This window comes from Aptenodytes patagonicus, chromosome 5 (assembly GCF_965638725.1).
Source record: "Aptenodytes patagonicus chromosome 5, bAptPat1.pri.cur, whole genome shotgun sequence".
NCBI lineage: Eukaryota > Metazoa > Chordata > Aves > Sphenisciformes > Spheniscidae > Aptenodytes > Aptenodytes patagonicus.
The window spans coordinates 26,813,440-26,840,827 of NC_134953.1; the positions used below are offsets into that span (position 1 = coordinate 26,813,440).

The 27,388-nt window shown below is 36.5% G+C and overlaps 1 protein-coding gene and 1 long non-coding RNA gene across 5 annotated transcripts; both read right to left on the reverse strand.

Annotated features, from left to right (window-relative positions):
- Positions 1-1,417: 1,417 nt before the first annotated feature.
- Positions 1,418-4,632, reverse strand: LOC143160861 (uncharacterized). Its single transcript, XR_012995448.1, has 3 exons — positions 3,182-4,632; positions 1,776-1,864; positions 1,418-1,649 (listed from the first exon to the last, which is right to left on the reverse strand). It is a non-coding gene; the product is annotated as an uncharacterized LOC143160861 (long non-coding RNA).
- Positions 4,633-5,591: 959 nt separating this feature from the next.
- TIAL1 (TIA1 cytotoxic granule associated RNA binding protein like 1) lies at positions 5,592-27,388 on the reverse strand. 4 transcript variants are annotated; one of them, XM_076339136.1, is made up of 12 exons: positions 27,180-27,388; positions 20,072-20,168; positions 16,499-16,597; positions 16,134-16,188; positions 15,736-15,823; positions 13,750-13,825; positions 11,228-11,336; positions 10,829-10,924; positions 10,658-10,742; positions 10,243-10,366; positions 9,642-9,781; positions 5,592-8,689 (listed from the first exon to the last, which is right to left on the reverse strand). In XM_076339136.1, the coding sequence occupies exons 1-12, from the start codon at positions 27,206-27,208 to the stop codon at positions 8,572-8,574; spliced, it is 1,116 nt and encodes a 371-aa protein (XP_076195251.1). In that variant the 5' UTR covers positions 27,209-27,388; the 3' UTR covers positions 5,592-8,571. The 4 variants fall into 4 exon arrangements, with proteins under 4 accessions (XP_076195251.1, XP_076195250.1, XP_076195252.1 ...); XM_076339135.1 differs by having other exon boundaries at positions 16,499-16,648; XM_076339137.1 differs by lacking the exon at positions 27,180-27,388 and adding an exon at positions 23,300-23,402 and having other exon boundaries at positions 16,499-16,648.

Consider the following 27,388-nt stretch of genomic DNA (forward strand, 5'->3'; position numbering starts at 1 on the left):
ACATTCTCCAGATGGGCAAACCTAGCCCTGTATGATGTGACATTATAGCTAACAGCAGAAAATAAGACTAGATGCCACACTGCAAAATGTATTCTGGCCAGAAAACACAAGGCATTTTAATCCATGAGAATACATGCATAAAAATCATAGACTGTTCAGAGAATCATAGATTCAATACATAAATGCAGGTTTCAAACTTCATGAACATTCATCTTAAGTGTTCATGATGGGTTGGCAAACATGGCTTAAAAGTTTTTCCTTCCAAATCAGCCAATGCTGAAATGCACAGCGAGTATCATGAACCTAGAGGGACTCAGATCTTTTTTTTTTTTCCAAATCGAAGTATTTTAGCTCCTATGTTTTCACAGTTTAAACACAAAGAAATCAGTGACAGGCTCACTGCTAGAATACACTAGAGTGTGGTTAAGCCTACTCCTTTTGGAGAAAGCAATGTGATTTGATGTTGTTAAGATCCAGTATTTTTTTCAGTTCAAAGTCGAGTCACTTTTTAGTTATATTAACCATAAACCAGCAACCTATTTTTAGTTTCAAATCAAGTTTTGCAACTCTTAGCTAAATACATTTACTATCTGAAGATTCACAAATACCAGGGTAAAAGAGCAGGTAATAAAACATGTTTTTAATCTTTTAATAAGATACACACAGAGAAAATATAAACATACCCTTCCTGTAAGATACACAGCATAAAACAGCTTTGAAGAGAATTCTGGAAGAAAACTGTATTCTATTTCAGGCTTGCCTAAATAAATCAGGGAAATTTGTCCAGCACCCCCTCACTTTGAACTCAAGAGAAAGCTCTGGCTTACTCCTTTGTAATACCTTCTAGTATAAGGAGGTTCACAGGGTCAACTTTTATCCCTAATCTTGTGGAACATTCCTCAATACCTCCAACTCCAGCAGCTTTATGCATGCCAAAATACAGACTGCAAAACTGTAGCAGCAACATTTAAACATACAGAAACTGAATTACAGGCTAAGTAATTCCAGTAGTGCTCCTACCTTATATTAGTTATACCTAGACCTCTTCATAAATTGCACTGAGAAAAAAACAAGACCAAGTGTTCCAAAGCTTGCAATTTAAGTGGGTGAATTTTTTTAAAATAAAGTTTTATGTTGTTCTTTGCATCTGGCAGTGAGGAAGTAAAACCGTTTCATTAGGTTAGTATTAAATGCATATTTAAGTTTGATAAAAACCTTACTGCTAAACTAATCTTACTTCTCGAGTTTCTTCAACTTTGTTCTATAAAGAAGAAAGAATTAAGGTGAAGGAATTTTATTTTCCTTTTATATTGCCTTTAAATTGAAGGGGAAAAACAAAAAGGCAAACGCTGTCTTTTTTTTTGCCCTCCAGGGTACCTGCAGGATTTAAAAACAGCTTTCAGAAAATAAAGTAGCACCATGAATTAAAACTTGAGATTAAGAAATATGGTTTTGAATAACCAATTTTACAGCAATAAAAACTTGACTTGGTAAAACAATATTCACATATTCAACTAGAATTGAATTAAGAAATCATCAAAACCTTAAAAGCATTCTAAGCCCCTCTGGACTCTATGTAGTTAGGACTGATGGAGGGGCACAGTAAAGAAATGTCAGTTTTTGTGAATTATGTCCAGTCTGGTACGAACCTGAAGATACAAAAAAAAGGGGGGGATACTTAACACATGCTTTCAACATCCATCTGTAAATATTAAAACATGCAGAGTACAGAAATCAAAGATTTTTGCAATACAGGGGAACATTAAAAATGATACCTGAGGTCAGCGTGTGTTTCTGCTAAGAACCAGATGCAAATGCAACAGATTGGCTCCTTGTGCATGAGAAGCAAGTACAACTCTGTTGACTAGAAACATACATAATTAAAGTGAGTAACAGCAAAATAGACAGGGTACAAGTGAGAGATACATAACCTTAACACTAATTAAATCACAGCCCACCATTTAAGTATCCATACGTATTTTCTACAATGAAAATAGTCATGAAGGAATGCCTGTTTCTACAGCCGCAGTAAACTGAGATTTGGACATACTTAGATACTTCTAATGAGACTGCATCTTGCCTTCCTTTTATTTAGAAGTCATACAGACAGAAAAGACTCTGGCAATACCTTCCAGCAAGATTTTGCTGTAGAAGCATTTCAATGAAAAGTCAGTTTTCTAACCTATACAGCTTGTTAGACACTTGTTGCTAGATGCTGTGACCTTGTAAAATGTATTTAAAGCGTAACATCGCATACCTTGCCAAATTTAATATATATATACATCTTGGAGGACAGGTTCTATATATTGTTTATTAAAAGGCCATAAAGCAAAAAGATGCTGGAAGAAATGCTCTCAGAAGTCAACGTGAACACAGCATCACCTTGTATACTGGCCTTAAATCTTCTTCAAAATGCAACATATATTCAGCAATGTATGTTGGTCCTCTGACCTCAGGTATGGACCATTTCAAAAATATACTGGCAATACATATGAACAGCTGTTACACTTCTAGAACAAGGTCTTGTTATACGCATACTGCAAAGTTTATAGTAATTTGCTCACTTCTGAAAACATCCCTTTTAAGTGATTTGAGAGATGTTTCATGGACTTTCATATCCTTAATCCATGGAGTACATAAATCCAAGGAGGAGGCAAGATTCATCTAGGAATAGTATCCTAGAAACATTCATATTTTATTTTTCTTAAAGTCTGTCTGAAATTAGCCATGGTTTTAGATAATTAGTCACAAATACAACAGAAATTTCTCCTACAAAACCATAGCACATACCTGTAAATGAAAGAAGCCCAAATTCATACTAAGATAGCAAGAGTTCAGAAAATAATGTTGGATCTCAGCCTTCTCTGAATATTTGCAAATACACAGGACAGATTTATTCTCTACAGAACACAAGCTTTGCACTTAAAACAAAGCCAGCAGCAAGGCATAAATGTTTCCAGCATTTGACTGTACAACAGTGATCCGGTACGGTAGCTGTAGCATGTAACAGCGGCTCCAAGAAGTTGATTCCATCTTTACCGTCTAAGGTGTATTCATGTAGCATCCTTGTGCTTTCAGGTGCAAGTAAAAAACTCAAGTAGAAATGGTTCTACAAAGGTATATTGCAAAATTAAATAGTCCTTTTAATAACTAAGAGGGTTATTTTCCCTGCAGTCAGTACCTGAGTTCGAAGATTTGAACCAAGCAATAAATGGTATCAATTGGTCTTTCCCATCATGCTTGATAATCCAACATTAAAGGAAACAAATCATCTGTGGAACGAAAAAGATCCACTTCACTGAAAGGACCGCAGAAACCACAAAGAGCATTTTTCATGGAACAACACCCCAATAATAATTCTCCATTTATTAAGGTCAAAGAAATAGCTACTCAAATGGAGGATGGCAGCTTTTCATCATCACCTGTGATACTTAAACTTCTACAGAGTTGGCTCTAGTTAAGTCAATTTCCATCTAGGAAAAGTAAGCCATTATTCAGTGTTTCATATGGTAGATTTGTGATTCCTATTCAATTCCTACCCACCCCTGCTCCAGAAATTATACATTTAATGGGAAGACATTCAACAAGCAGCCATGCGTATCTCAAACTACTTCAGTTATACAAACAAAAGGGTCAATACAGGCAAACAATAGAATGCCAAGCTAAGAGGTCTAAATTAAGCAAAGGTTCACAAATTCAGAGGCTTAACGCAATTTGCCCCTTTAAGTTTTCTTTTTTTGTTTAGTCAACTTAGGTATTCTAGCTTGGCTGTTTAATGTGCGTCTATTTTCTCAGGAACCAAAAAGAAAACGGCCAAAGGTTATGTGTTTTCTATTTTTGTAATTTTAAACAACATTATTTTAAGCAAGGAGATAAAGCAAGTTTGTGTCTGAACCATCACAATCCTTTGGATACTGCTGCGGTATCTGCGTAAGCCTGTCATGATTTTAAATGTGTTTGACAATACGACTTGGCACTGATGCTGCTGCATCATGCACACTAGACTGTCATGCATCCCACCTAGTCTCGCTATTTTTCCCTTTCCTCCTCCTCCCTTCCCTGCAAGTGGCTGGGAAAGACAGCTGCCGAGTCATCTGGGATCAGTGAGAACCTGGGTTCATGCAAAGAATAGCAACTGATCCCTTGTTTTCAAAGGGAAATATTCGAACGTTATCACCCATCACTACAGAAAAGTCAGCTTACACTGAATTCCCTGACACAACTCCATTAAGTATTCTTCTGAACAAAAAAATACCGTCTATGCAACTCCGATGTCTTATTGACAGCTTGAATACTAAGATACAAGGTAAAGCAGTATTTCTTCCCGCAGCGTATCAGGAATACTTTAATAACCAAGAAGATTCAGATCAACTTTAATCAAAGCATGAGTGGCTGTGTATTTAAGCAAGAATAACTTGTATTCAAATAATCACTACTGATGTCAAATTAACTTTCTGAGTCATTACCCTTTAAATGTCAGTGAGCAGAGGATGTCATTCACATCCATGATCTAGATCAGCAGACATCCCCAGAAAGGTGACAGAATTCGTGTTCACTCATCAACATAAAGTTCCATTTCTTTTTTAAGTAAAACATTCAAGTAAACATTTCAGCATTGTCTTTGATCTGAAGTGATGGTAAGGGGGGGGGGGGGGGATTTTATCCATGTGATACTGAAAAACACAAATAGCTTTTTAATTTTTTTTTTTTAAACAATCAACTGGATTCACAAAAGTTGGCCGAAACGAAACACGACAAAGACCTTCCCAGCAGCTACTGCCTTGCAGTTGCCTTTTTATGAACAGAAACATTACTGCAATGTGAAACCTTTAAATCTACCAATGTTGAACAGGCACCACGTGATCAGAACAAATAAATTCTCACTCAGTTTCAAAAGAACAACTTCCTTTTGCTATTACAGCAGCAATCCAGATCCCAAACTATATATGAAGATTCAAGTTGGAACAAGGCAGTTCTTTACAAACCCCATCCATTTTTCTGAAGTATACTGAAGATTGCCTGTCTCTTGCAATATAAGAACAGTGCAACAAAATCTTTTATTGCTGACCAGAAAACAGTTCCACGTGATTAAAACAAAGACTTGTGTCCTTGTTCAAAAACAGTCAGATAATTAAGTAGTATCAGACACTAATCATGTCCATACAGTTGAAGTCTGCTTCCTTGTGTACAAACACAAGAAAAACAAATCACTAATTTTCTGCAAAACTAAGCCTTATTCACTGTGAGACTTTTTTGGTGAGTGAAATGAAGGAAATGGTTCTGATACAGTGAATAGCTGTCTCATGAAGTTACCATAGTAAGGAAGAAGGTTCTGCAGGAAGAGTACGTCTGAAAACCGTTAACAAATATACACAAGGAGGCAGGACTGATAAAAAGCTACATGTAACCTTAGACTTACAGCCTTACTACTGCAACTCTGCAAAATACAAAATGGTTTTCTATGAAAAATTTTAAATAAAACATCTTTTACATGATTGCAAGTGCATAGTTTACAAGTTCAGCCTTGTATGCCTGCTGTCAGTTTTACAGCAAAGAGGGACAATGTTTTGACAGATGACAATACAGGATAAGCCCTTTATCATGTTTCACTTTTATTGAACATTTTCTGCAAATGCAGAATACAACCTTGCTTCAGGTTGCACGCATCAACTTAAGCCATGATAAATCAATACTTTTTGAAATCCAAATCCTAGTGGTAAGGGGTTAGGTAGTGGTTGATTTCTGTAGTTAGAGAAATTACAACAGTGTAACAGTCACTCATAAAAGCAGTATGGTGCAAGAGGCTCTTTGGTGCCAAAAAATTGTCAGTGATGCATTTATGAACGCTACCGAGTAGAAAGCAATCCAAATTACAACTCTTCCTTGCAGTGCTACAGAAACATTAAAGGACACTGGAGACTCCCATATCTTGACCAGTCTGCGAAGAAATATCACCATTAAAGAAAATCTGTATAAAAATCAATGACAAAAGACTTAAACGAGAAAGTATATCCTATCTTTCATCCTGAAATACAGGTCAGGTACGGCCCAGCTCTACAGCAGGCATATTAAGTAATCAGATTTAAGGTGATCTACACATTGAGACCTGAAAGATCACTGCCTTAATCTTACACCCATTTATATGGGCATTTATGTGGCAATGTACTTGCATCATCTAAATCTTCAGTAGCGCCTAAAGAACATACTGCTTACATACCAGCATGCATCCAGAACACAGTCGTATGTCAAACACCTAGAATTATGTAGAAACCCCAGATTTCAAAAGAAGTCTAAGAAATCCTAAAGTAACTTGCAATTCATATATCTACTGACTCATGATTTCTTTTTTTTAAACCAGGTAAGTAACAAAAATGCAAACTTACTTGTGATTTTTTTTCCAAACTACAATGTATAGGCCGATCCTCGCGTAGATATACACATATATACAAAATTTATAGAAAAACAAAGAGTCCCGTAGACAAGATTCCTATCTTGAGCGGAAAAACGCTATGTATACCATAAAGGAGAAACAGAGATAAAGGGCCAATTCTGTCATCACAAGCACTTATGGTTCCACGCTAACTGCAGTCATTATTGCATGCATTAGATGCCCAGAGTTACAAGTATCTCTGGGTACAGTTGAGCCACCTGACTAAACTGCTCTTCCAGTATATCTCGCTTTCAACCTGATCTAAAAGTCAAGGTACCATTAGCATGTCAAGTAAAAGAGGAGGAAAAAACCTCATGTGATTTGCTACAGCATTAAGTGTAGTTATTTGCACAACCTGGCTGGGTTTAACAAAACTGCAAGTTTCCATTTCAAAATCTATTCTAACTTGCAACACCTGCATGGTAAGAAACAGAAAAGAAAATATGCAGCTTCTCAGACACTCATTTAGAACTATCATCTCTAAAATCAAACATTCCGTTTCTTTTAAAATGCAAGTTTGCTTTACTGAACTACCACTGCAAATCCTACGGTTTTTTTAATTGTGCCTGCCTCAGTGTATTTCAGTATACAGCTGAAACATTTGCACCCCCTAGCTGTCACAGGTAAGACACAGTACTTATATCTAACTTACATTCATTTTCAACTTCAAATTTATTGAGGCAGTTTATATCAATGTATCCATAAAATAATTCAGAAATAACCCAAGTATACCATTTAAACATCTTCATGATTTATCCATTTACACACTCAGTACACAAACAACCCAGCCTCTGTACAGGTTCATCACATGCAAACCACCCATAAAGACAAAAACTTTAATTAAAAATAAGTCACAACTCAGTGTACTGTTTCAACTGCATCTCCATTTACCAAATGGCACATTGAATAGTCTCTAAAATAAGATGTTTTTAACAATCTTGTTAAAAAATTCTTGGGCAAAATATTTCTAGACTTAAAAAACATCAAGATTTTTCAAAACACTCAAGATACTATACAACTTATAATAACCTTGAAATAGGTTTACAAGGTTGTTAACCAAGGTATTTACATACCAAATAATGTAAAGCAAAAAATCCGTATTTCTAATGACAAAAAGGTGATGCATTAAAGATTTATGAAATTAAAATTAAGGCTCTTTGTTATAGTTCTTTATGTAACTTTACATAATAGCCAACTTTGGAAATGTCAGTCTTGCACATTCTTGTCAATCTACTGCATTCAAAGCAGTAGAGTATATTAAGTATTACTTTGAATAATTACATTGCTACTTCTATGTTTGAGCATGCTTTTGAAACACTGTAATTATGAAATATTTACAATGTGTAGCCTTCAAACTTTATGTAAAAGCATAAGTATGACTGTCTGATTTGAATACAAACAACATACTTGCAAAAACTTTTTTACTTCTCAAAATTAAATGCAAATTACTACAGTCTTAGTAAGCAAACCAGCTCTGAAAAGTTTTAATGTGTGCCTGAATGTGGACAGTGAAAGTTATGTGAAATTACTCAGACAGTACTGTTTTTCATTGTAGACAACTATTCTTTGTATCAGACTTTTCTTTAAGCATGTAGAAAAATTAAATATTTTTTTAAAAAATTATTCCAAGACCTACATATACTTTCTGAGCTATGCCCATAGGTTTCTTGAAAAATCAATACTGTCTAGCAGGTTGTAATGATTGGTCCACAGTTTATTTCAGGATGTGTGTTCAACTAAAAGCAACTTGCTGTTTTTCAACGTCATTTCTCTTAAAAAGCACAGTGATATAAAACACTGAAGACAGAACAAAAAAATGGAATGGTAACCTAAAGATCAAATTGATTAGCCATTTCTCCTACTATATCAAAATTTGTAGTCAGAATTGTCTTTATTGACTTTATTTTTAATTTTTGTACACAAAGAAAAACATGTTCATATCCATCATGAACAAAAACTTAAAAAGGCAGAACTAGAAGACATTTGTGTCCTTCACCAAAGCAAAGCTGTGCTAAAGGTTCCAAACATTTCCATTTTTAAAATAAATATTTTCTTTTTTCATTGTCTACATTCCAGTCTTCAGAATGTCACTGGAAACTGCAGCCTATCATGAAATACACACTTTTAAACAGAGTCCCAGCTCACTGTGTTTGGTAGCTTGCCATACCATATCCAGCTTGGTTAGGTATTACAGGAGCACCTTGTCCCTGGGCAGGTTGAGCACCAAATCCACCCATCCAGGCAGCAGATGGAGATTGGCTTAAAAAGAAACAGGATAAGTTAAAAAAAGGAAAGGAAAAAAAAAAAGAAGAAAAATAATCATGCAAGCTAGTCGAGTCATTTAGAAGACAACAGACTAAAAAAAGAGAACGTAAAACAGGCTTCCGACACTACTATTCATACCAAAATAGAACAATTTTTTCTTCTCTTTAATAAGTAATTCAGGTTAAGTGCTACAACATGTGATTCTTGAAAATATCATAAGCTTTTTAAGAACAAAGAAAAAAAAGCCCCACAAACCTTGGGTACTAGTTGCATAGGACAACCGCCTCCAAAGGCATGTACATATGCAGGTGGCTGTAAGTCAACATCAGTGATGCAGAAATGCAAAAAATTCCCAACGCCTAATTAGCATGAATACCAGCGATAGGTTTATCAGGGCTTAGTATGTTTAATCAGGGCAAGAGATAACGAAGAAATATATAAACAAAGAAGTTTATTTTAAAAGTATGTTAAAACAAAAAGTTGTTGTGAAGACTTCAGTCTTCAACAGATCAAGTATTAAAAGCCCACCCGAATTCTGAAACTGCACAAGTTAAAATGTCAGTATGTAGTTTCTTCTCTCCAGGGTTATGAACCCTTTAGGTAGATACTTGAGCTCCCTGGTTCAGACTCTCCGGTATTCACCGCTTCAAGTCAGAGTCCAGAAAATTTTTAGATATCAGACAAGACCACCATCCGAAACTCTACCACAGAAGCAGTCTTTGTGCCTTGAGTCTCAAAACACCCATACCCACAAAATGTGTGATCAAGTACAAGTCAGAGTGACTCACCCCATTATTTGGTCCATGGTAATCGTTAAACATTAAGCTTTAAGCACATAGGAGTCCACCTAAGGCTTGAAACCTTGTGCAATCCTTGAATCAAATGAGCCTGAAACTCAGATATAACATTCTTGGAATATTCTAAAAAATTAAATACAATTACTCACTCTACTCCAAAACCCTGTTGATTCCATGCTTGGCCATACATTCCATATGATGGTACTTGCCACCCATTAGCCATATATTGCCCGTACTGTTGTGGATTTCCATATACTTGGCTCCATTGACCCCACTGACTGTAATCCACCTAAGGAGAGAATAATTCATAGTACTTCAGGTTCTATAGATGGATTATGTTCCTTTTGTGCTGCTAAAGGCAAAATTTTTGGCTATATCAATCACAGGGCTAAAAATAAATAAGACAACACTGTGACTTAATTAGATCCTTGTACTGAAAAACGTGTTTTGAGTGTGTTTGAAATACCAAAGAATATTTGGTTGCACAGTCACCTAGTCTGCAGTAAGTGAACTAGCAAGAATCAGAATTACCTCAAAGTTTCTCCCTATCTTGAATCATATCCAGAAGACAGTAACAGATATTCCATCAAAATCACTAGCCCAATTTGATGAACAACTGGAACATAACTGAGACAGAACATGGAATTTCATAAGAACACTATCACAAAATTTAGCTATTATAAGTGGGAAGGCATTACAGATACATACACTTGCTTTTGTGATACAATGAAAAAGTTAAAGTGCAGTTACCTGTTGGAAGTTTTTAGTCATATCAGGGGACTCTTTACCCCAATAACATTTAACAACATGTCCTTCAATTGTGGTTCCATTAACTGAAACAATAGCATGTGCTGCACTTTCATGGGTTGAAAATCTAAAGAACGTAAAAACAAACTAATGTTATGCTTTATAGTACTTTCACCTGATTGTTAAAAAACAGTGACTCCATACATACAGGAAATCCAGAGAAAAAGATCTGCTTTCACAGATATTCATCTTCTCAGGTAAAAAGACTGGTGGCCACATTTAAAAGTTCCAAATTTCTCTATGAACATATGGTGACAGCTTTTAATGTATCAGCAGAAGTTCAATCAAGTGAAATTACAGAAAGATGAAACATTACTACGTGAACAAAATCACAGATTTTATTTTTCTCTGTCCATACCTGACAAATGAGTAACCTTTTTCTGGAAACACCCTTATTTCCATAATCTGCCCAAATGGTGAAAAAGTCTGTCTCATAAGTTGATCTACAACATACAATGTTTTTGAATTAGTAACCATCTTGGCATCCAAAAAGCTTCAATAATAAAAAAAGCAATGAAACAAATCATACCTGTTAGCCCAGAGGCAATTCCTCCACAGTACACAGTACAGTTTTTTGGACTTGACTGATTTACTACATCTTCAAATCTCAATTGTTTTGTATTATCTATAAAGAGAGAAGGCTGTTTTTAAGCAGTAAGCTAACAGTAACCACCAAGTCCCAAATACTTACCTTGTACACAAGTATGAATTATACATTTAACAAACACAACCAATATTTTATGACAGACCAGTAGTGCCACCACTACATTGATATAATATACAAAAACCAATCTATTCTTTAAGATCTGGAAGTCAAACTAGACATGTAATTAAGTGACATGATTTTGGAGTCATGTTGTTTTATTCCTCCATTGAACAGTGCCATGCAAGAGAGCAAACGCAACACAGCATTACACACAGGTCTTACTTTCTTGTGTACTTTTGGGGGCTGGCGGTTTCCGTGTTGCCCAGTTAGTTCTGATCTGACGGCCTCCCAACCACTGGCCTCCCATGTGTACAATAGCATTTTCTGCATCCTAAAGAGATTAAAATAAAGATTATAACACATCCAAACAAGAAGGATGTACAAGTCTACTTCTAAGAAAGACTTGGTTGTCAGTTAATTCTGTTGACAAAACCAGTAACAGTACTAAAAAGTACATGAAATTCTGAACAACCACAGCAAGCAGCCAAGAATGAAGTAACATGAAGCCAATCAGTTACAGAGAAGGCTCTCACAAAAGATTTGGTAAAATCTTCCTCCCACCCCCATTTCCTACACACAGGTTAGAAGCTAACTACAATCATACATATACTATGTTTACACAACAAGCATCTGTATTTGAATATTTAAAGGCTGCCCAAAAAAGTACAAAGGTCATACAGATGCCAGAAGCAATTACTGAAATAAAACAACTATAATTTTATTTAAAAAATCAAATTATTTTGCCAATTGACTGTATTAAAAATACAATACACAAAAGTATATTTAATAGTAACAGATGAAAAGTCAGGAAAGACTTTTTAATCATCAAAATACCTCACTGAAAAATTTTTCAGATGTAACCCAAGTAACATTTATACCATGCAGTACGTGTTTGCAAGAGACATTGTATAATAAGATCTGAATGTATTTTTTCAGAATCTTAATATGCACGCAACATAATAGGCCAAGTTTAGGTAGAAAAATTGTAAGTTCTGGGAAGGCTGAATGGTAGTTACTAAGAAACTGTAATGCTGAGATACAAATAGACTGAGCATGTAAGTTTCCTTTTATTTATTATTTGCACACCCCCCTGTCCCATCCTCTCTTCTGCCCTCTGGAGGCATGCAAACTACCAGCTCAGGATGGTCATGCCATAACCCTACAGGTGCAGCTGCTGTTTGAACAAACAGCAATCACGACATAAATTTTAGAAGTACTTTTTAGTATTGCATTTAGAATTCATCCATTAATTTTGCAGAATGAATACAGATTTTAAATTGGAGTTTTTACAGCTCAGTCTTAAAAGAATCCAGTAACTTGCATTCCGTATAACTGTTACAACATTTCCCCTATGGTCACAGAAACCAAACACAACCATATGATTTCTTTGTACCCCTTTTCCCTTATCATATAAGGCATCTATTCCTCTTTCCTATTTCAGCTGCAACACAAAATAAACGAAGTATAAGTGGAAAAAATACACTAAATCAAGGCATTCAATTGTAGTATCTTATGGCATTTGCAAATCTGAAGAAAAATTTCAACTTTTTCTTCTGATTAAGATTCAGCTCCAGATAAACTGTTACAGAAGACAGAAAGAGTCTTGACATGTAGGACTTCGTCAGAAGTCAGTCCACACAGGCTTATATGCCTAAAATCCTTAACTGTGTTTTTCCTATTAAGGAAAACGGTTTACAGTTTCCCCATGTTGTCCTAAACATACCTCTAAACACATACAGCTCAATTTTCCAACTGATTTTCACAAATTTCCTGTGCTGCCAAACATTTATTTAACTTCCAAATTACCAAGAATTATTTGTTGAGTCAATTGTATTGCTATAAATGGTAGGGCATAGCACTATTTTTATCAGTACTGATTAAATTCTACAAATAACATCTTTAATATCTGTATCAGAAAGGGATACTAGTCACTTGTCGGAAGCATTTTTTTCCTAAGCATACATAACATTATCCATTATGTAATACCATCCAACACAAAACCAAGAACCTTCAGTTTTACAATATGCATAAGCAAAATGCTTTAGAAGTACAGAATCCACTCTTAGCTGCAAATTAATTACTCAATACAAAGAAGCATCTTGGATTTCAGAAAGTTTTAACAACTCAAGCAAAGGACCAACCAAGAGCTTTACTGAGATGCAGAGCTCAAGCAAATAAATCCAGCCATGCTTCACTGTATGACACACTTGGTTGCGTTAGGTCCCCAGAAAGATTGAGCTGTGGCATGAACCTAAACCTGGCAAACACCAAACCCTGCTGTGTAGCGTGGCACTGCACTCCTCAGGACTGAGGGCTCCAGGACATCGTTTTGTAGGGGCTCCTACCTTACACAGGGAACCGCACTGGACCTGGCACGGTGCCACAGCTAAGAGACCCAAAGCACTACTGATCAGACCAGGCACCCAACTCACCGCAGGAGAGATGGTTCCACAGACTAAGCTGAACTACCCTAACACACCCAGACAAGCTTTCTATGTTCAGGAATCTTCTTTCACAACATTCTTGCATCTTTTTTTGCAATGTTATCATAGCATCGCTGTCATCTGAATTGTTTCAACCCTTAACCACAAATAGCGGAAGTTTTTGACTAAAGTAAATTTGTCCCGTACACACAAATTTATTTCCCTTGGGAAAGTCTGATACATAGTGAATATATAAACAAAGAAGCAAAACTAGAAGCAGAAAATAGGCAATTATTTCAAATCTACATTGTGATTACTCACCAGTTTGTTATAAAAAGATACAAAACCATAGCCTTTTGACTTTCCAGTTGCCATATCTTTAACTACCCGTGCATCCCTGTGAAAAGAAGCACAGCTATATGAGGGTAATATTAATAACCTGCAAAATAAAAACTAAAAGGAACCACACACACTGTATTGTGAGCATAATTTTTTCTTATAAATTCAGTTAGCCCTAAAACTACAGTCATTCCTGAACTCTCCCTATTGCTTCTTTACCTGTTAGAAAAAAGCAGTAGGACAAAAAAAAATAACATGTAATAAACATGCAACCTATCCACATAACCTATACTGGCTAAAACTAGAATGTTCAAATTTGAAGTATAAGAGAAACAAAGTTTCCTTTTCTAATATTCTATTGGCTAGGGTCCTCTAAGGTTTACTGTACTATAAATTACTGTAACAATTCTATCTAATTTACCATGCATTTTCTATATAGTTAAATGTCTTCTGCCTAGTGATACAAAATATATGAAATATTAAAAAATCGAAAAAGAGGAAAAAATAGGAATTAAAAGGCATACATGGCCTGTTAACAGATTTCTTTATTTTTCTTGGTCAATTCTCTACCATCATTTTGGAGTTTGGGTAGCTGTAAATTTTGAAAAATTGACATTTTCAGAAATTTAAGAAAGGAGAATAAAACTAACAACAATGCTAAGCACACCAGTACGAAAACAACAAATTTACACAGAAATTTTTAGTGAGTAAGTTAAAATGATTGGAAATATAGAACTGCACTGAATATAGAATGTTAAAATGTAAATACTAAAATATGTATATATAAATAATGTATAATAAGAATAAATAGAAATGAGAAAAAATCTACAACTGAGTTCCAGTGTGCACAGTTCCTTGCAGTTAGCCTTCAAGATCCTGTCCATTCTTATGAGCAATTCTGCAAAATAACCAGAATGCTATTACTTTTAATTGTGACTTGGACTTTAGAAAAACTGCAGGTCTCAGGTATAAATATAGATTGAGAAACAGAAACCTGAATTATTCTCTTTAAATTGATTTTTAAAACAGTACTACTTACCACATTAAGAGACAAAAAGCAAAGTAAACAAAATAGCAGAGGTAAGAAATAAGATTTATGATTCATTTAAAAATACGCGTATAGAACAAGAGAAAAATAAGAATTTTGTTCTTAGAAATATATTCCTGTAAAGTAGTACAAAAACGTTCATGTGCAACTTTGAAAGATTTTTGTAAAGATAAACTGATAGAAGATTAACAGACTTTTTGTAGCAGTACTCTTAAGGACATACATACTTTAGCACTCACAAGGATTCTTGTAGTGTTAAATATGTTCAATTAAAACACCAGGTGATTTAGTAACACCTGAATTATCTATGAGAAGTTTAAAGAAACATTCTCTTAACTGGCAGAAATGTGCACATATTGTAAATCCACCATTCTTTCATTTAAATATTATAATATTTAATTCATCCCGTTATCATCCAAAGAAGTAGATTTCATTCTCGTAAGAATTAGCTTTTTTCAAAACGTTCACAAGTTATTCAACTAGCTGCTTCATAAAATTATATTCTAATTGCCCAGTTTTCCATACTGCCTATGAAACGCAGTATGAATGCATACAAAATACACTGAGGATGCAACATATACCAGTTGTCAAGTCACTACTCTGTACACATTCTGAACAACAAAAAGTCACACTTAGGAACAGTAATTAAATTTTAATAAAAAGTTGAAGGACATTAACATATAAATTAGGTTAAAAGCACATTGCTTTCAGCAAAACCGGAGCACAATTATATTACTGTATTTACAATCGTGATAGATACTGAGATTAAACAATAACCCCTCTTTACCACCCACCCAACATAAGGAAATTAACATCAGAAAAATTATCTAAAAAGGTAAGAAGTAACATTTCAACTCAGAAACAAATTTTCACTGTCATATTTTCTAACTGATATTGGAAATGTTTATTATGATACTTACGATATTTTACCAAAAGGAGCAAATGCTGACTTGATGTCTTCTGTTGTTATTTCTGGACTTAAATCCCCAACGAACACATGGAAGTGATCTGAAAATAAATAATTTACTAATCAAATATTTAACTGCTATCTAAAATTTCAACTCCTGAGAAAGTGATGCTCTGCACACAGCACTGGGAACCAGGAACGCCCAGGATTCCATTTGATGAGCAGCAGCAATTTAATCTGTCCACTCCAGTTTCCCCAGTTGTAAAGCAGAAACAGAAGAATTAGTTTGCAAAATTCTATTAAACACAAGATGGGAAGGAGAAAAATTATGTTTAAATGCATTTATGACAAATTATTACCACGTTGTGAAGTATTTGTGTAGAAGTGATACTGTGGCATTACTTTACTTACTGGATGTATCTTTTTTCTGGCTACTTGGTGTTGTTGCCCAGTTTACTTTGACCTCCTGAAAATAAGTATAAGATTTAGTATAAATTCACAAAATTCTTACATTTTATAAGTTCATTCAAGGGTGGATTACAACTGTCAATGTTTACAAATCATCATTCAATATAAAATGCTGTAGTAATCAAAACATCACAAACTATGTTTCCTAAACAAGACTTACTTTTTAAAATCAGTATTTTTAAAATATTATTCTAACAATAGTTAACCTTGGTAAACATCTTCAACAAAATGAATGCCCCACATTTTTATTAATATTTTTACACAAACCTATATTCCTTAAATCTAAGATTACAATGTAAGCAACTTACCTTTCCCAAAATTTTTCTCCCATTCATAGCAGCTAATGCAGCAGCTGCATCTCTGTGTTCATAAAATTCCACAAAGCAATAAGGGTCATTGCTTGTATGCTGCAAAACAGAAAATCCAACAGAAGAGTTGACCCTTCTGCTATCGGGTTGCTGAGAAGAAAATCCAGGAAAATATATTACTTATAGTTAGAAACTTTAAGAATGATTTGCATTAGATTTATGAAATAGCCTTTGACATTACACTTAAATGCAAGATTTATTAAGATGGACTTTTTATTAAAGGTCTAGCAATTTCTGAAGTACAGTTTACTTTGTATGAGGGCTCAGTACTTCAAGTTTACTAAACTAAAAATAATTCAACTACCAGAAAAGTGATCTACAGACTGGATGGAAGGGGGAAAAAAAGGGGAAGAATAGAGAGAAGAACAAAAAAGGTTTTCTGCCTCATGTATATACTCAAAGCTTGAAAGGTTTGTTCCCCAGATACATTTTCGCCAATTTTCTCTCTCCTCCTACTTAAGAAGTCTTTCCTTTTATTTGCCTGAAAATCACTAGCAGCCAGCAACCTAGAAGTTGCATATTCTCAGTCTCAAGTGAAAAATGTTATACCCAGCAACTGGGAAATATCCCTTTAAAAGGACTCAAAATATAGTTTGACCGAGGGAAAAAGATATTAATCAACTGATTGTTACTCTGTTAAATCTTGGGTATAACCTGTTTTTGTAGGATGGCCTATTGAATCACCTTTAAAAATACTAACTGACAAACAAAGCTCACTGAAGTATTAAATGTACCAGAATATTAAGTGCAAAGAACGTAAAAGTTTCCAGAAAAGTTGATCAAGTGGAAATGATGATTAGAATGCCAACTTTAACACTGGATTTAATGCGCCTAAAAGATGTAATGAGTACAAGAACTAGAGCCTTACGCCAAAATATCTACTTTAACTACTCTGCATGTACATGGACCAAAAGATGATAAACATTAATATTAAACTAAACAAATTATTTCTTACAAGGACAGGGAAGGGTCTAGCATGTAAAGAAACTAGTCTGGCATCAGTATTCTTGCACATCAACCTCCCCCAGTGTCAGACAGAGCATAGCTCTAACACAAGTTAAGAGTAGGCCTTTACCAGTTTTACTATTTAATTTCTGGAAATTCAGGCATGCCTACACGGGCAAAGAAATCCTAATTCTGCCCTGTAAAACTGGATTGTACATCTTCAAACATAGTTCTATCTTCACCTGAAGAAGGGAAGCTATTAAGATCTAATAGCTGAACTGATCACAAGGCCTTTATATACCTAAAACGATAAAGTAGTCTGAAGTCATCCTTCTAAACACTGTCAGTACTAGGTCTCTCTAACTGATGCAAAATGAACCGGCAAGAGAAAGTATACCTGAGATTATAAAAAAGAGTTTAAGTCACAACAGCCATGAAGTGCTCCAAAAGCATATTCACCCCAGATCTACCAAAACAGTAAGCCTTAATTCACCCCTCTTCCCGTACTACTTTCCTGCTGCAATGAAAACAAGATTTTGGAAACCCGTTTAAGGCCTTAACAGAATTAGTGCAGTTTGTACTTCAACTGAAGTGCAATTTTACTTTTAGATTGTGTGTGTGTGTGGGGGGTCTTCTTTCACACTAAGACCTTGTCTGAACATGAGAAGAGCCTCTTTTGCAGATGCCCAGATCTTTAGGTGTTCAAGATACCTGTAAATGCTAGTCACACCATCCCTCTAAGTATTATATACCCCCAAAATAAACACTTGAAATCTCTAAACACTTGACATGTTCATATCACATATTCTACAAATGAAAAAGAGTGAGCAAACAGTTGATACACTGGGGGGGGGGGGGGGACACACGACGATGGGGGATGGACACACCACAAAAGGAAAACATTCAGGTATAAACTTGACTGATGGTGGTATTAACAATGGACAGGGAAGAACCACTTAAATGTAACTCAGTGCCTATGAAAAGTTTACAACACACTGATTAGAAAGATGGACAGTACAGACAGGTACTTTGCAGTTAAAAGCACTGTAGCTGCAGGCCAGTTCCAGCCTAGAATCCAACCTGCACTTGCTGACTGCTTGGTGACAGGTGCTAAGGTCAGCTGAGTGCGTTCACCTCTGTATGACTGAATATAGCTGCAAGTAGCTTTTTGTTTATCTACTTTATTTCATAAAGATGTCTCACTTGTTATTTCTATGGTTATGTAAAATCTTAAAACCACAAAGCCTCAATCAAGGTAAAGTGACTTGGAATTTCTCATCTGGTTCTCAAGAAATCAAACTGATGCTAACTCCTCTCAATCAGCTGAAGGTTGGAGCAGCAGTACCTTATTTCTGAAGGCTATATGACAATCAAAACTCTTTCTTCAGAGAAAAACTAACAACTGTGCTCTGTTATCCTTCTGTTTAGTTATCTTTCTTCAATAACCTTATAGAAAATGTGGTAGAGCTCTTATCTTCACTAAAAAGTTTCAATAAAGTGCCACATGGGAAATCATTAGTTAAGACAAAGATGAGAGTGATTAAACAAGCATCAGGTGGATAATAAGCAGCTAAAAAACAAAAAAAAAAGCAGTGTGTCACATTGAATGGAAAAGACAACCACAGAGGAGTTACTAGTAGTGTTCCTAAAGAAGTCTGGTCGCAAGACTTGCCTTTTAATACTTTCATTAATGATCTTGACAAAAAAAATAATGTGACTGTACTCAGGCAATCTGTAATTACAAGTTAGTACGAACCGTAAGAAGTAGTAAAAAGTAGGAAGAGCATACAGAAAACCAGAGTTGAAGAACCAAAGATTAAACCTAGCAAAAGTTCCGATTAGTCCCTGCCTGCTCAAAGTTAATCAGTTTTAAATGCACAAGGAAGGAAAAATATTAGGGAGCAAGAAGCTGCCTAGGATGTGCCAACAAGATCACAGAAATGGCTACCAACCCTAAACGTACCAGAGTATTTACAACTGAGAGAAGAAAGTATTAATACTTACCACCAGTTTGTACAAAAGACCTTATCTGGAATACTACGGAAATTTTGTCACTTTGTTTCAAGAAAAAATTAATTTAAGAACAGACAGGTGCAGACAAGAGCTATTCACACTGCCACAGAAGAGGCTCAGGAAGAGCAGAACTTATTTTGAAGGATTTTACGCTTTTCATCCATAGTGAAGAAGCATTTGAGAGGGAAAAGAATTACTGAGGCTTATGTTCAAATAAAGTGAAAAATGTACAAAATAGCCATGAATAGCACTTGAAACAAATAAGGTTTCTGATCATCAGAACAACATTGTTCTGAAAAGAGGGGGTAACAATCCTTTCAATAAAGTGGAATCTCATCATCAGCTGGTAAAAGGTACATCAGGGCTACAGGAAAAAGTACAGGACTATACACAACAGGTCTCTTCTGCAAAAAGTTATCCCAAAAGCCAAACACAATCAACCTAAAAAAACCACTACCAATAATGTCAAAAGAAGCCCCCAACTCCATTTATTCTGCACAACTTTATCCTAAGTTACATTATATTTGCTATCCCCGTGGATGTGGAAGGCCTTACCTCTGTTATCATTTTACAGCTTTTGCATGGTCCAATCTGGCTGAATAACTGAAGTATAAGAACTTCAGTCACATCTCTGGAGAGGTTTCCTACATAGCTACACAAGGAAATAAAAAACCAACATTTTAAACCAGAAATTTTCATCTTTTCAAATGTAATTATGATTTTAAAATCTTAAATGACTATGAAAAATCTCCCTTTAAATATCCCAGGTATCTTAAAGACAGTGTTTACAAATTACTTCATGATATAGTTTTAATGCAGCATTCATGTGGTTTCTAAATTATAAAGTTGGCTACACAACTGAGAACATGAAGCTTAATTCAGACATAATACTGGATACCAATATCTAGTGCTAATCATTTCTTTGGCAGAGAAATGTCAAAGGCAGGAAGCTCATTGCTCAAGAATGTTGGGTAGAACAAGCAACCAACTGGGCAACGATGTTTTAAGTTTCTCTTCCCACCGAGCATCTAATCAAGACTACTTCTGAATTTGGGTACAAACCCACATCTAACTCCCATTAGTTCAGTAGTAGCTATCAGACATAAATTGTGCTGCCTTGCAAGCAACCAACTCAATTTTTCTGTTTTCCTGAACATTTGGAGAACCAGCCCACTCACCAATAGGCAAGGCAATTTATGCAGCATTATGCCATAGGAATGCTCCGCACAGCATCTATCTCAACAGCTACCACCTCTGTAAAACTCCCCAAAATTTTGGCAGTGATATTTTAGTATCACCCACACTTCCTGATTTTTTTATTTATAAAACCTTAGAAATAATTCCAAGTTTTAGATAGAGTCCTAGATTTACCCAGATAGCCAGAAATCCAATAGCAGAGTTTTAGAACTACTTCTAGATACTCTGCTACATTTTACACTCACAAAAACTAAAACCAGGTCACAGAGGTGGCTGAGAGAGTCATGAATGCAAAACTGAATTCTTAAAAAAAGTGACTAATTTGTAATCAAATTGTAAACAAAGTGATCAGTTAAGAGAAAGGCTTGTCACAGCAACAGAACTCAAAAGTCATCAGCACAGGGACATTCATTATCTTTACAAGTGAGCCTGTCAAGACATAAAGTATTCAAATGCAACCAATAACATGAGCAGAACTTTTGTGACTTAGCTGTTGAAACAATATACATTTTATTAATTTTACTCCAATCTATTATAGAATGTCATAATACAGTAAACTAAAGTCAGTCTGAGCTGTTAATACACTTCAGTGAACATACACGTGAACCAGCATTTCTTAGTCTATGCATAAGCCAAATTCTTTTTTTGAGTACAACAGTTTAAGTTGTAGTTAATTTAAGAAGTGCACACTTCTTTTGCTTAATGGACATCCCTTTAAAAATTTTGAAAAGCAATTTCTGTGTTTGACAACTGGACTTTCATCTAGCTTCAGCAAAATTAATGGACACTGTCTGTTTTCATCTGAACACCACACAATGATATCAACAGATTTTTGTTTATGTTGTTATTCTTTCAACAACTATGAAACAGTTCTGCACCTTCTCAGTCAGGACTTAAATGCTACACAAGATCCAGAATGAGTTTCTTATATATCACCTGAATATAGAAACATCCATTAAAAGCTTTTACGTACTCATTACTTTCTTACTAAATATGTACGAATTAACAGAAGCTACATTTGCAGCCTGTATCGTTATGAAGCTTTTCAGTAAAGAAGTTAAAAACTGCAAAATTCTGTAAGACCCATTAAAGGACAAATTGCCCATCTCATAGACTTTACAATTCTCTATTCTGAAAACTTGGCAGTTAAACATTTATCCGTACCTTCTTTCTGAAACCTTAACTAAATTTTTGTTAATCATTCACCAAGATTAAACTGTAAATCACTAATAGTTTTAAATGGAAATATTAACCTTTGCAGATACTACTAAAATCAGATGGAAAATATAATTACAAGTAGGAATTCCCACATAAAGTGTCAGTACTGCTGTGAACTTATTACTAGTACTTGTTTCCTTTGTACACTGTAGAACAGTATTAGTTAACATCACGCCTTAACAGCATACCGATATAAGCACCTGTACAGTAGCATTGACATGAAATTAAATATAGTGAAGTCCTATTAACATTATTTCTACTGCAAAATCATATACAGCAAGAAGTACAATTAACACTATAGAAAAACAAAATCTCAGCCTCTTCTGCATAATATTAATATGGATTTTGGAAATGTAAGAATTCTGAAAAGGAATCTGAAGAGTTCCTCTTGGTCTGACAAAAAAAGCCAGGAAAAGCCATTCCTTCGAAATCTATTAAATTAAGGTAAGATTACATTAATTACGCTAATTATACTAACTGCTAGAAGAGACATAGGTGGTTTTCCAATACCACTACGTCTTCATCAAGATAGTTGTGAATGAGAATGTTGCATCATGAACTTCAGCTATGAAACAGGCTGCCTCTTCATAAAAATCAGCAGTGTACTTCTGGACCACCTGATTGCTAGATTCAAATGAGATGTAAAGTCCTAATGGTCCATTAATTCTCCAAATGTATATGATAAATACTGCTTTGATGTTTAATATTACCATAGTCAGAAGGCATTAATACCTTTCACAAGCTGCTAACACTCTGAAACATGAATAATACACCTGCTGAGAATACTTCACAATAAAAGGTTCATGTAACAAGGGCAACATCCACAGAGACCCAAATCTCTTGAACTGCATGTAAAATACGGGAATACAAACCTCTATAAATTTGAAACAATACACTAAAAAATAAGACTTGATGGTTACTTTCACGTCTTTAAGTAAAGTAGGTTGCAGTAACATTACCTCCTTCAGTACAGTTAAAGATGACTTAAAAAAACACCATGCAAGCAAACATCTTCAGTGTACAATGTACTATATAACTAAGGAAAGAACATATTAGGAACAGAAACCTTACCTTTCTGGAAACACAAAACCTTCCTCAGTTGATGCTAATCACCCACCACACATCGCCAGCCTATTGGTGCACCCAGTTTTCCCCTTTCTATCTCAATTTATACATGATATAACATAACACAGTATTTTCTATTCTACTTTATGAAATCAAAATAAGCAGAACCACACCTGAAGAAAACATATGGCTTTTAACATGCTATTGCATGGTATTTCAATCTTTTTGTTTTGTTACATTCTAGAGGATATATTATTCAAACTTTTTAAAAATTATAAAACCCAACAGAGAAGAAGCACTTACTATACTTTTATAGGCTGTTGTCTTGGTTAATGTGACAGGGCAGCAAAAGTTGTGGCTTTTTGCATACAGGCAACAGTGTTTGTTCCCTTCTGCAAGTTTGAAGCACTTAAATACCAATTAATAAGCACATACAAAAAAAACCCCAAACCATGTATATATATCTATATATATCTCCTAATATAAATTTCAATATATTACACTTTTGAATGCTGCTGACAACACAAAGAGTAAGAAACTGTATTTGAAATTCAGAGATCTTGTAAAATTATCTAAAGAATAAAAGAAGCATATATCAGCAAGTAATGAGTTTTAGAATTAAACTCTTTGGCTTGAACAGAAAAATCCTCTTTGTGAAGGTTTTCATTGTATCCTAGACAGGTAAGGAAGAAAGGGACATTTACAGCCACTACTTTTAGGTCCACAAAACTCCCCTACATACTACTTGGAGGAAAGACAGTAAATATGTTTTCACACTCACACAGACAACATGCAAGAAGTGGCAGATTCCATAGTTAAATGAAGAAAGTATGATAAGCACTAAGGTAACTGATGTGGTGAAAAGCGCATAGAAATTCTAGTAGCATCTCTGCCTAGTGCTAATGAGCTACTGGAAATAAAATGATACCAAGAAAAATCCGTTCTGTAGACTCCACTAGCAGACAGTATTCCTCTACAAGAGAACTGAACTGAAAGAAAGTATAAGAGAAGTGAATCCAGCTCCTGGTTCACAGCTGAAATCTTACTTCTGCACCCCATCCAAATTCCACAACACTTAGAATATCCCATGGCAAGGCTAATAATATAATATCTTGTAGGTATTCAGTGAAGTTTTTTCTAAAACCATTAATAAGAAGAACATACAAATTTGGAACTTTTCTTACGGTTATCAGCGACAGCTGGTAACATTAGCAACACATTAGGTTTCTGGTAGCTCAGTTTCCACTTTAAAGTAGAAAAAGGACTTTGATACAGCTTGTGATGGAATGAGATCCGACAGTACTCACAGAAAACAGCTTTCAAGTGTTCTATAAAAAAAAAATCAGAAGCCCACAGCTCATTTTAGGACCAGCTAAAAAATTACACGTTGTGAATTTTCTGTATCACGTTTGAATTAAGTGGGGTGACAAACCCTAGAAAAAGGCCCCTTTCTCAAGTTATCTTCAAATTATTTAGAGCAGTAAGGAAAACTTTTTGGCAGAAAATATTGAATGTTACTCTTCACATGTCTATGAAGGCCTACTAGTTATGAAATGTGAGAAATAAAAATGCAAATGGTGTCTATTTTCTATATTAAGCCTCAGAAACCATTTTGACTTAGATGTTCATGACTGACCTATCATGACTGAAAACAACATAACAGCCCTGTAAGTACTGCAAATGGAAACAATTATTATTCCTGCGATATTTAAGATGGGCATAAATGTTAGGTGAACAGTGGTTAGGTGGGTTTTTCTTTTTATAATTAAAAAAATTGCTTGCAAGTGTTAAAAAAGAAAACTCCTTCCTAACCTACAGGTTTAGTTTTTCTTTCCTGAAGGAACAAATGAAATAAAGACATTCATAAAGTATCACTTAAACAAACTATCAACCAAGTGCCTATGCACATGATCAAATAGCTACAGAAACAATTTGTTCTTCACTTGCTTCCCCCCCCCCCCCATAAAAACAAACAAACAAAACCAAGGAGTTCAACGAACATTATTATTAGTTGTTCTTGGAGGCCAGTGAGTTTTATTTATATGAGAGATCATAACTGCTCTACATGAAAAGTAGTATCCAGGATAATAATCTTTAAAACACAACTTGCAAGTCTAAATTTAAACATATTTCAGATAAAAGTAGGGACAAGAGGGAGATGTAAGAAATGCTACAGCAGAATTTTTGTGTTCTATGAAAAAAGCCCTCAAATAATTACCAGAAAGTAACCCTACATGACTATGGTTACTACAAGACTACTAGGAAATTAATGTATGTGCTGTTTATTAGTTTGACAAATTAAACAGAGTCACGTGTGCAATAAAACATCTTGGGCAGCTGTAGAGATGCTATTTCAGACATCTTAGTACAAATGTATTTTTTTTCTTGTCAGTGACTATGGGGTAAGTCAGGCCATTGATGGATGCTTTAGTAAGAAGAACCCACTCCCAAGTACCAGAACTTGTTAGCAGTAAAAAAACATCTTAAAACTTAGTCTAGATATAGCACTGATTTAAAAAAACAGGAGCCAATCAGGAAGAGAGGAACCTTGAAAATAAAAATGAGTAAAACACTGTGTACCTTTGCCCTTTCCCCTCCTCTCATTCTAAAGCAACGCTCTGAAAACTATGTCCACTATCAGGGCCAAGCAAACTCAGACCACTTGGGTAGTCAACACAAAAAGCATTTAAGATATGCTTATTTAAACTGTGCATCTCAGGGAGCAAGGACTAAGTACTTATACTACACCATAAACAAGTTAAAAAAACTTCTGCAGACATAGGAAGGAGAAAAAACACAAATTGCCTTGAAAAGCCTTAAATGCCAAGTCATCATTTTGATAGTAGAAACAAACTAAAGCAATTCAGAGATATTTTACTCTGTTTCAGTAGTTTCTTTAAAGTGGCCTTCAATCCAAATTATCTTTGAAAGCCTTTCTGAAGGCTACTGTCCCAAAAACTAAATAGACAAAGACTTCATTCGCACTGTCTTGAGCTGTGTTTCTCATATGGGCAGCCTGAACGTTGTACTGTTGAGACTGCCTTTCTTATATGGACAGCCCAAACACTGTACTGTTCATACAGCACGTAACATCCTCTGGCAACTGGAAACTGAAAATCTATGAACTAGTTAAAATAATCAACAACAGAATTACGTGCTCTCAAGTGTCTAACCATACATACTAGCCCCCCTCATATAAGTCAACAGGACAAAGAAAACCCATCAAAACCATACCTGCAGAGTTGAAAAGAACTCAACAGCAACCAAAAAAGCTCAAATTTATATTTTTAAACAGATGACAGCCACCAACTGATTAAACACTGCCTAGAGAGACACGGCCAACATATAGTTATTTCTTTTGCCAGGGCCCAAGAGACTGTTATTGAACCACACTGTAAAATACTGGAGGGAAAAGCAATTTTTCCTACCCTGCCCGCTATAGAGAGTCTCGTTCTACGGCGTTCCCCATCTCACCCACCGCAGGGAGAACACAAAGAACTTTCCTAACGCCGGGACCGCTGTGAAGCGGGGATCCGAGGACGGGCGACCCGACCCGGCCCGCTCCTCCCGGCGCCGGCCCCGGGAGAGGCTTGTGCCCGCAGGCCGGGCAGCGGGGCTCCCCCCCCGCCTACACCCCCAGGCACTGGATACAGACCTAGTTAAATCCCGAGTCCCCTCGCCGCCACCACGGCGGCAGCTCCGGTTTCCCCCGTTTTCGCCCTGAATCGGTGCAACGCAAGCCTGCGCCCTCCCTGTCTCCGCTGCTGGCAGCTGCGCTCTCCCGTGCCGCACGGTCTCCTCTCCCTCCGCTCCTCGGCCAACACCCGCTCCCCCTCCCCACGACCAGCTCCGGACCCCGCTCCCCATCCCTCCCTCACACGCTCTCCCCTCAAACACCCTCCCCACCTCTCCCGCCCGCTAGCCGCCTCCCTCCGCTCCCCGGGACCCCTGCGTCCTCCTCGCCCCCCCGGCCCCGCTCTCCCCCCTCTCCACGCACCCGCCCGGCCCGCGCCTCCCCGCCCCCCACCGCGGCCCGGCCACGCATGCCTCCGGGAGTGCATCCCCCTCCCCGCCTCGCCCCGCCGCCGGCCCAGCCCTCCCCGCCCCTCTCCGCCCAGGGCCCGCTGGGGCTCCCTCCCCACCCCCGGAGCTTCCCCGGCCCCGCGGCTCCCTCCCCACTCACAGGGTCCTGGGCTGCCCGTCGTCTTCCATAATGGTGGGCGAGCGCCGCTCTCAGCTGCACCCGGGGGCAGCGCCGGAGGGGGGCTCCGCCGCGCAGGGAGGCGAAGGGAAGGTGAGGGTGAGGGCCCCGGCTCCCCCCGCTCCGTCTCGCCCCCTCGCCAGGTCCCGACACCGCAGACCGAACAGGAGAGGGAAGAAGCACCACAAAAT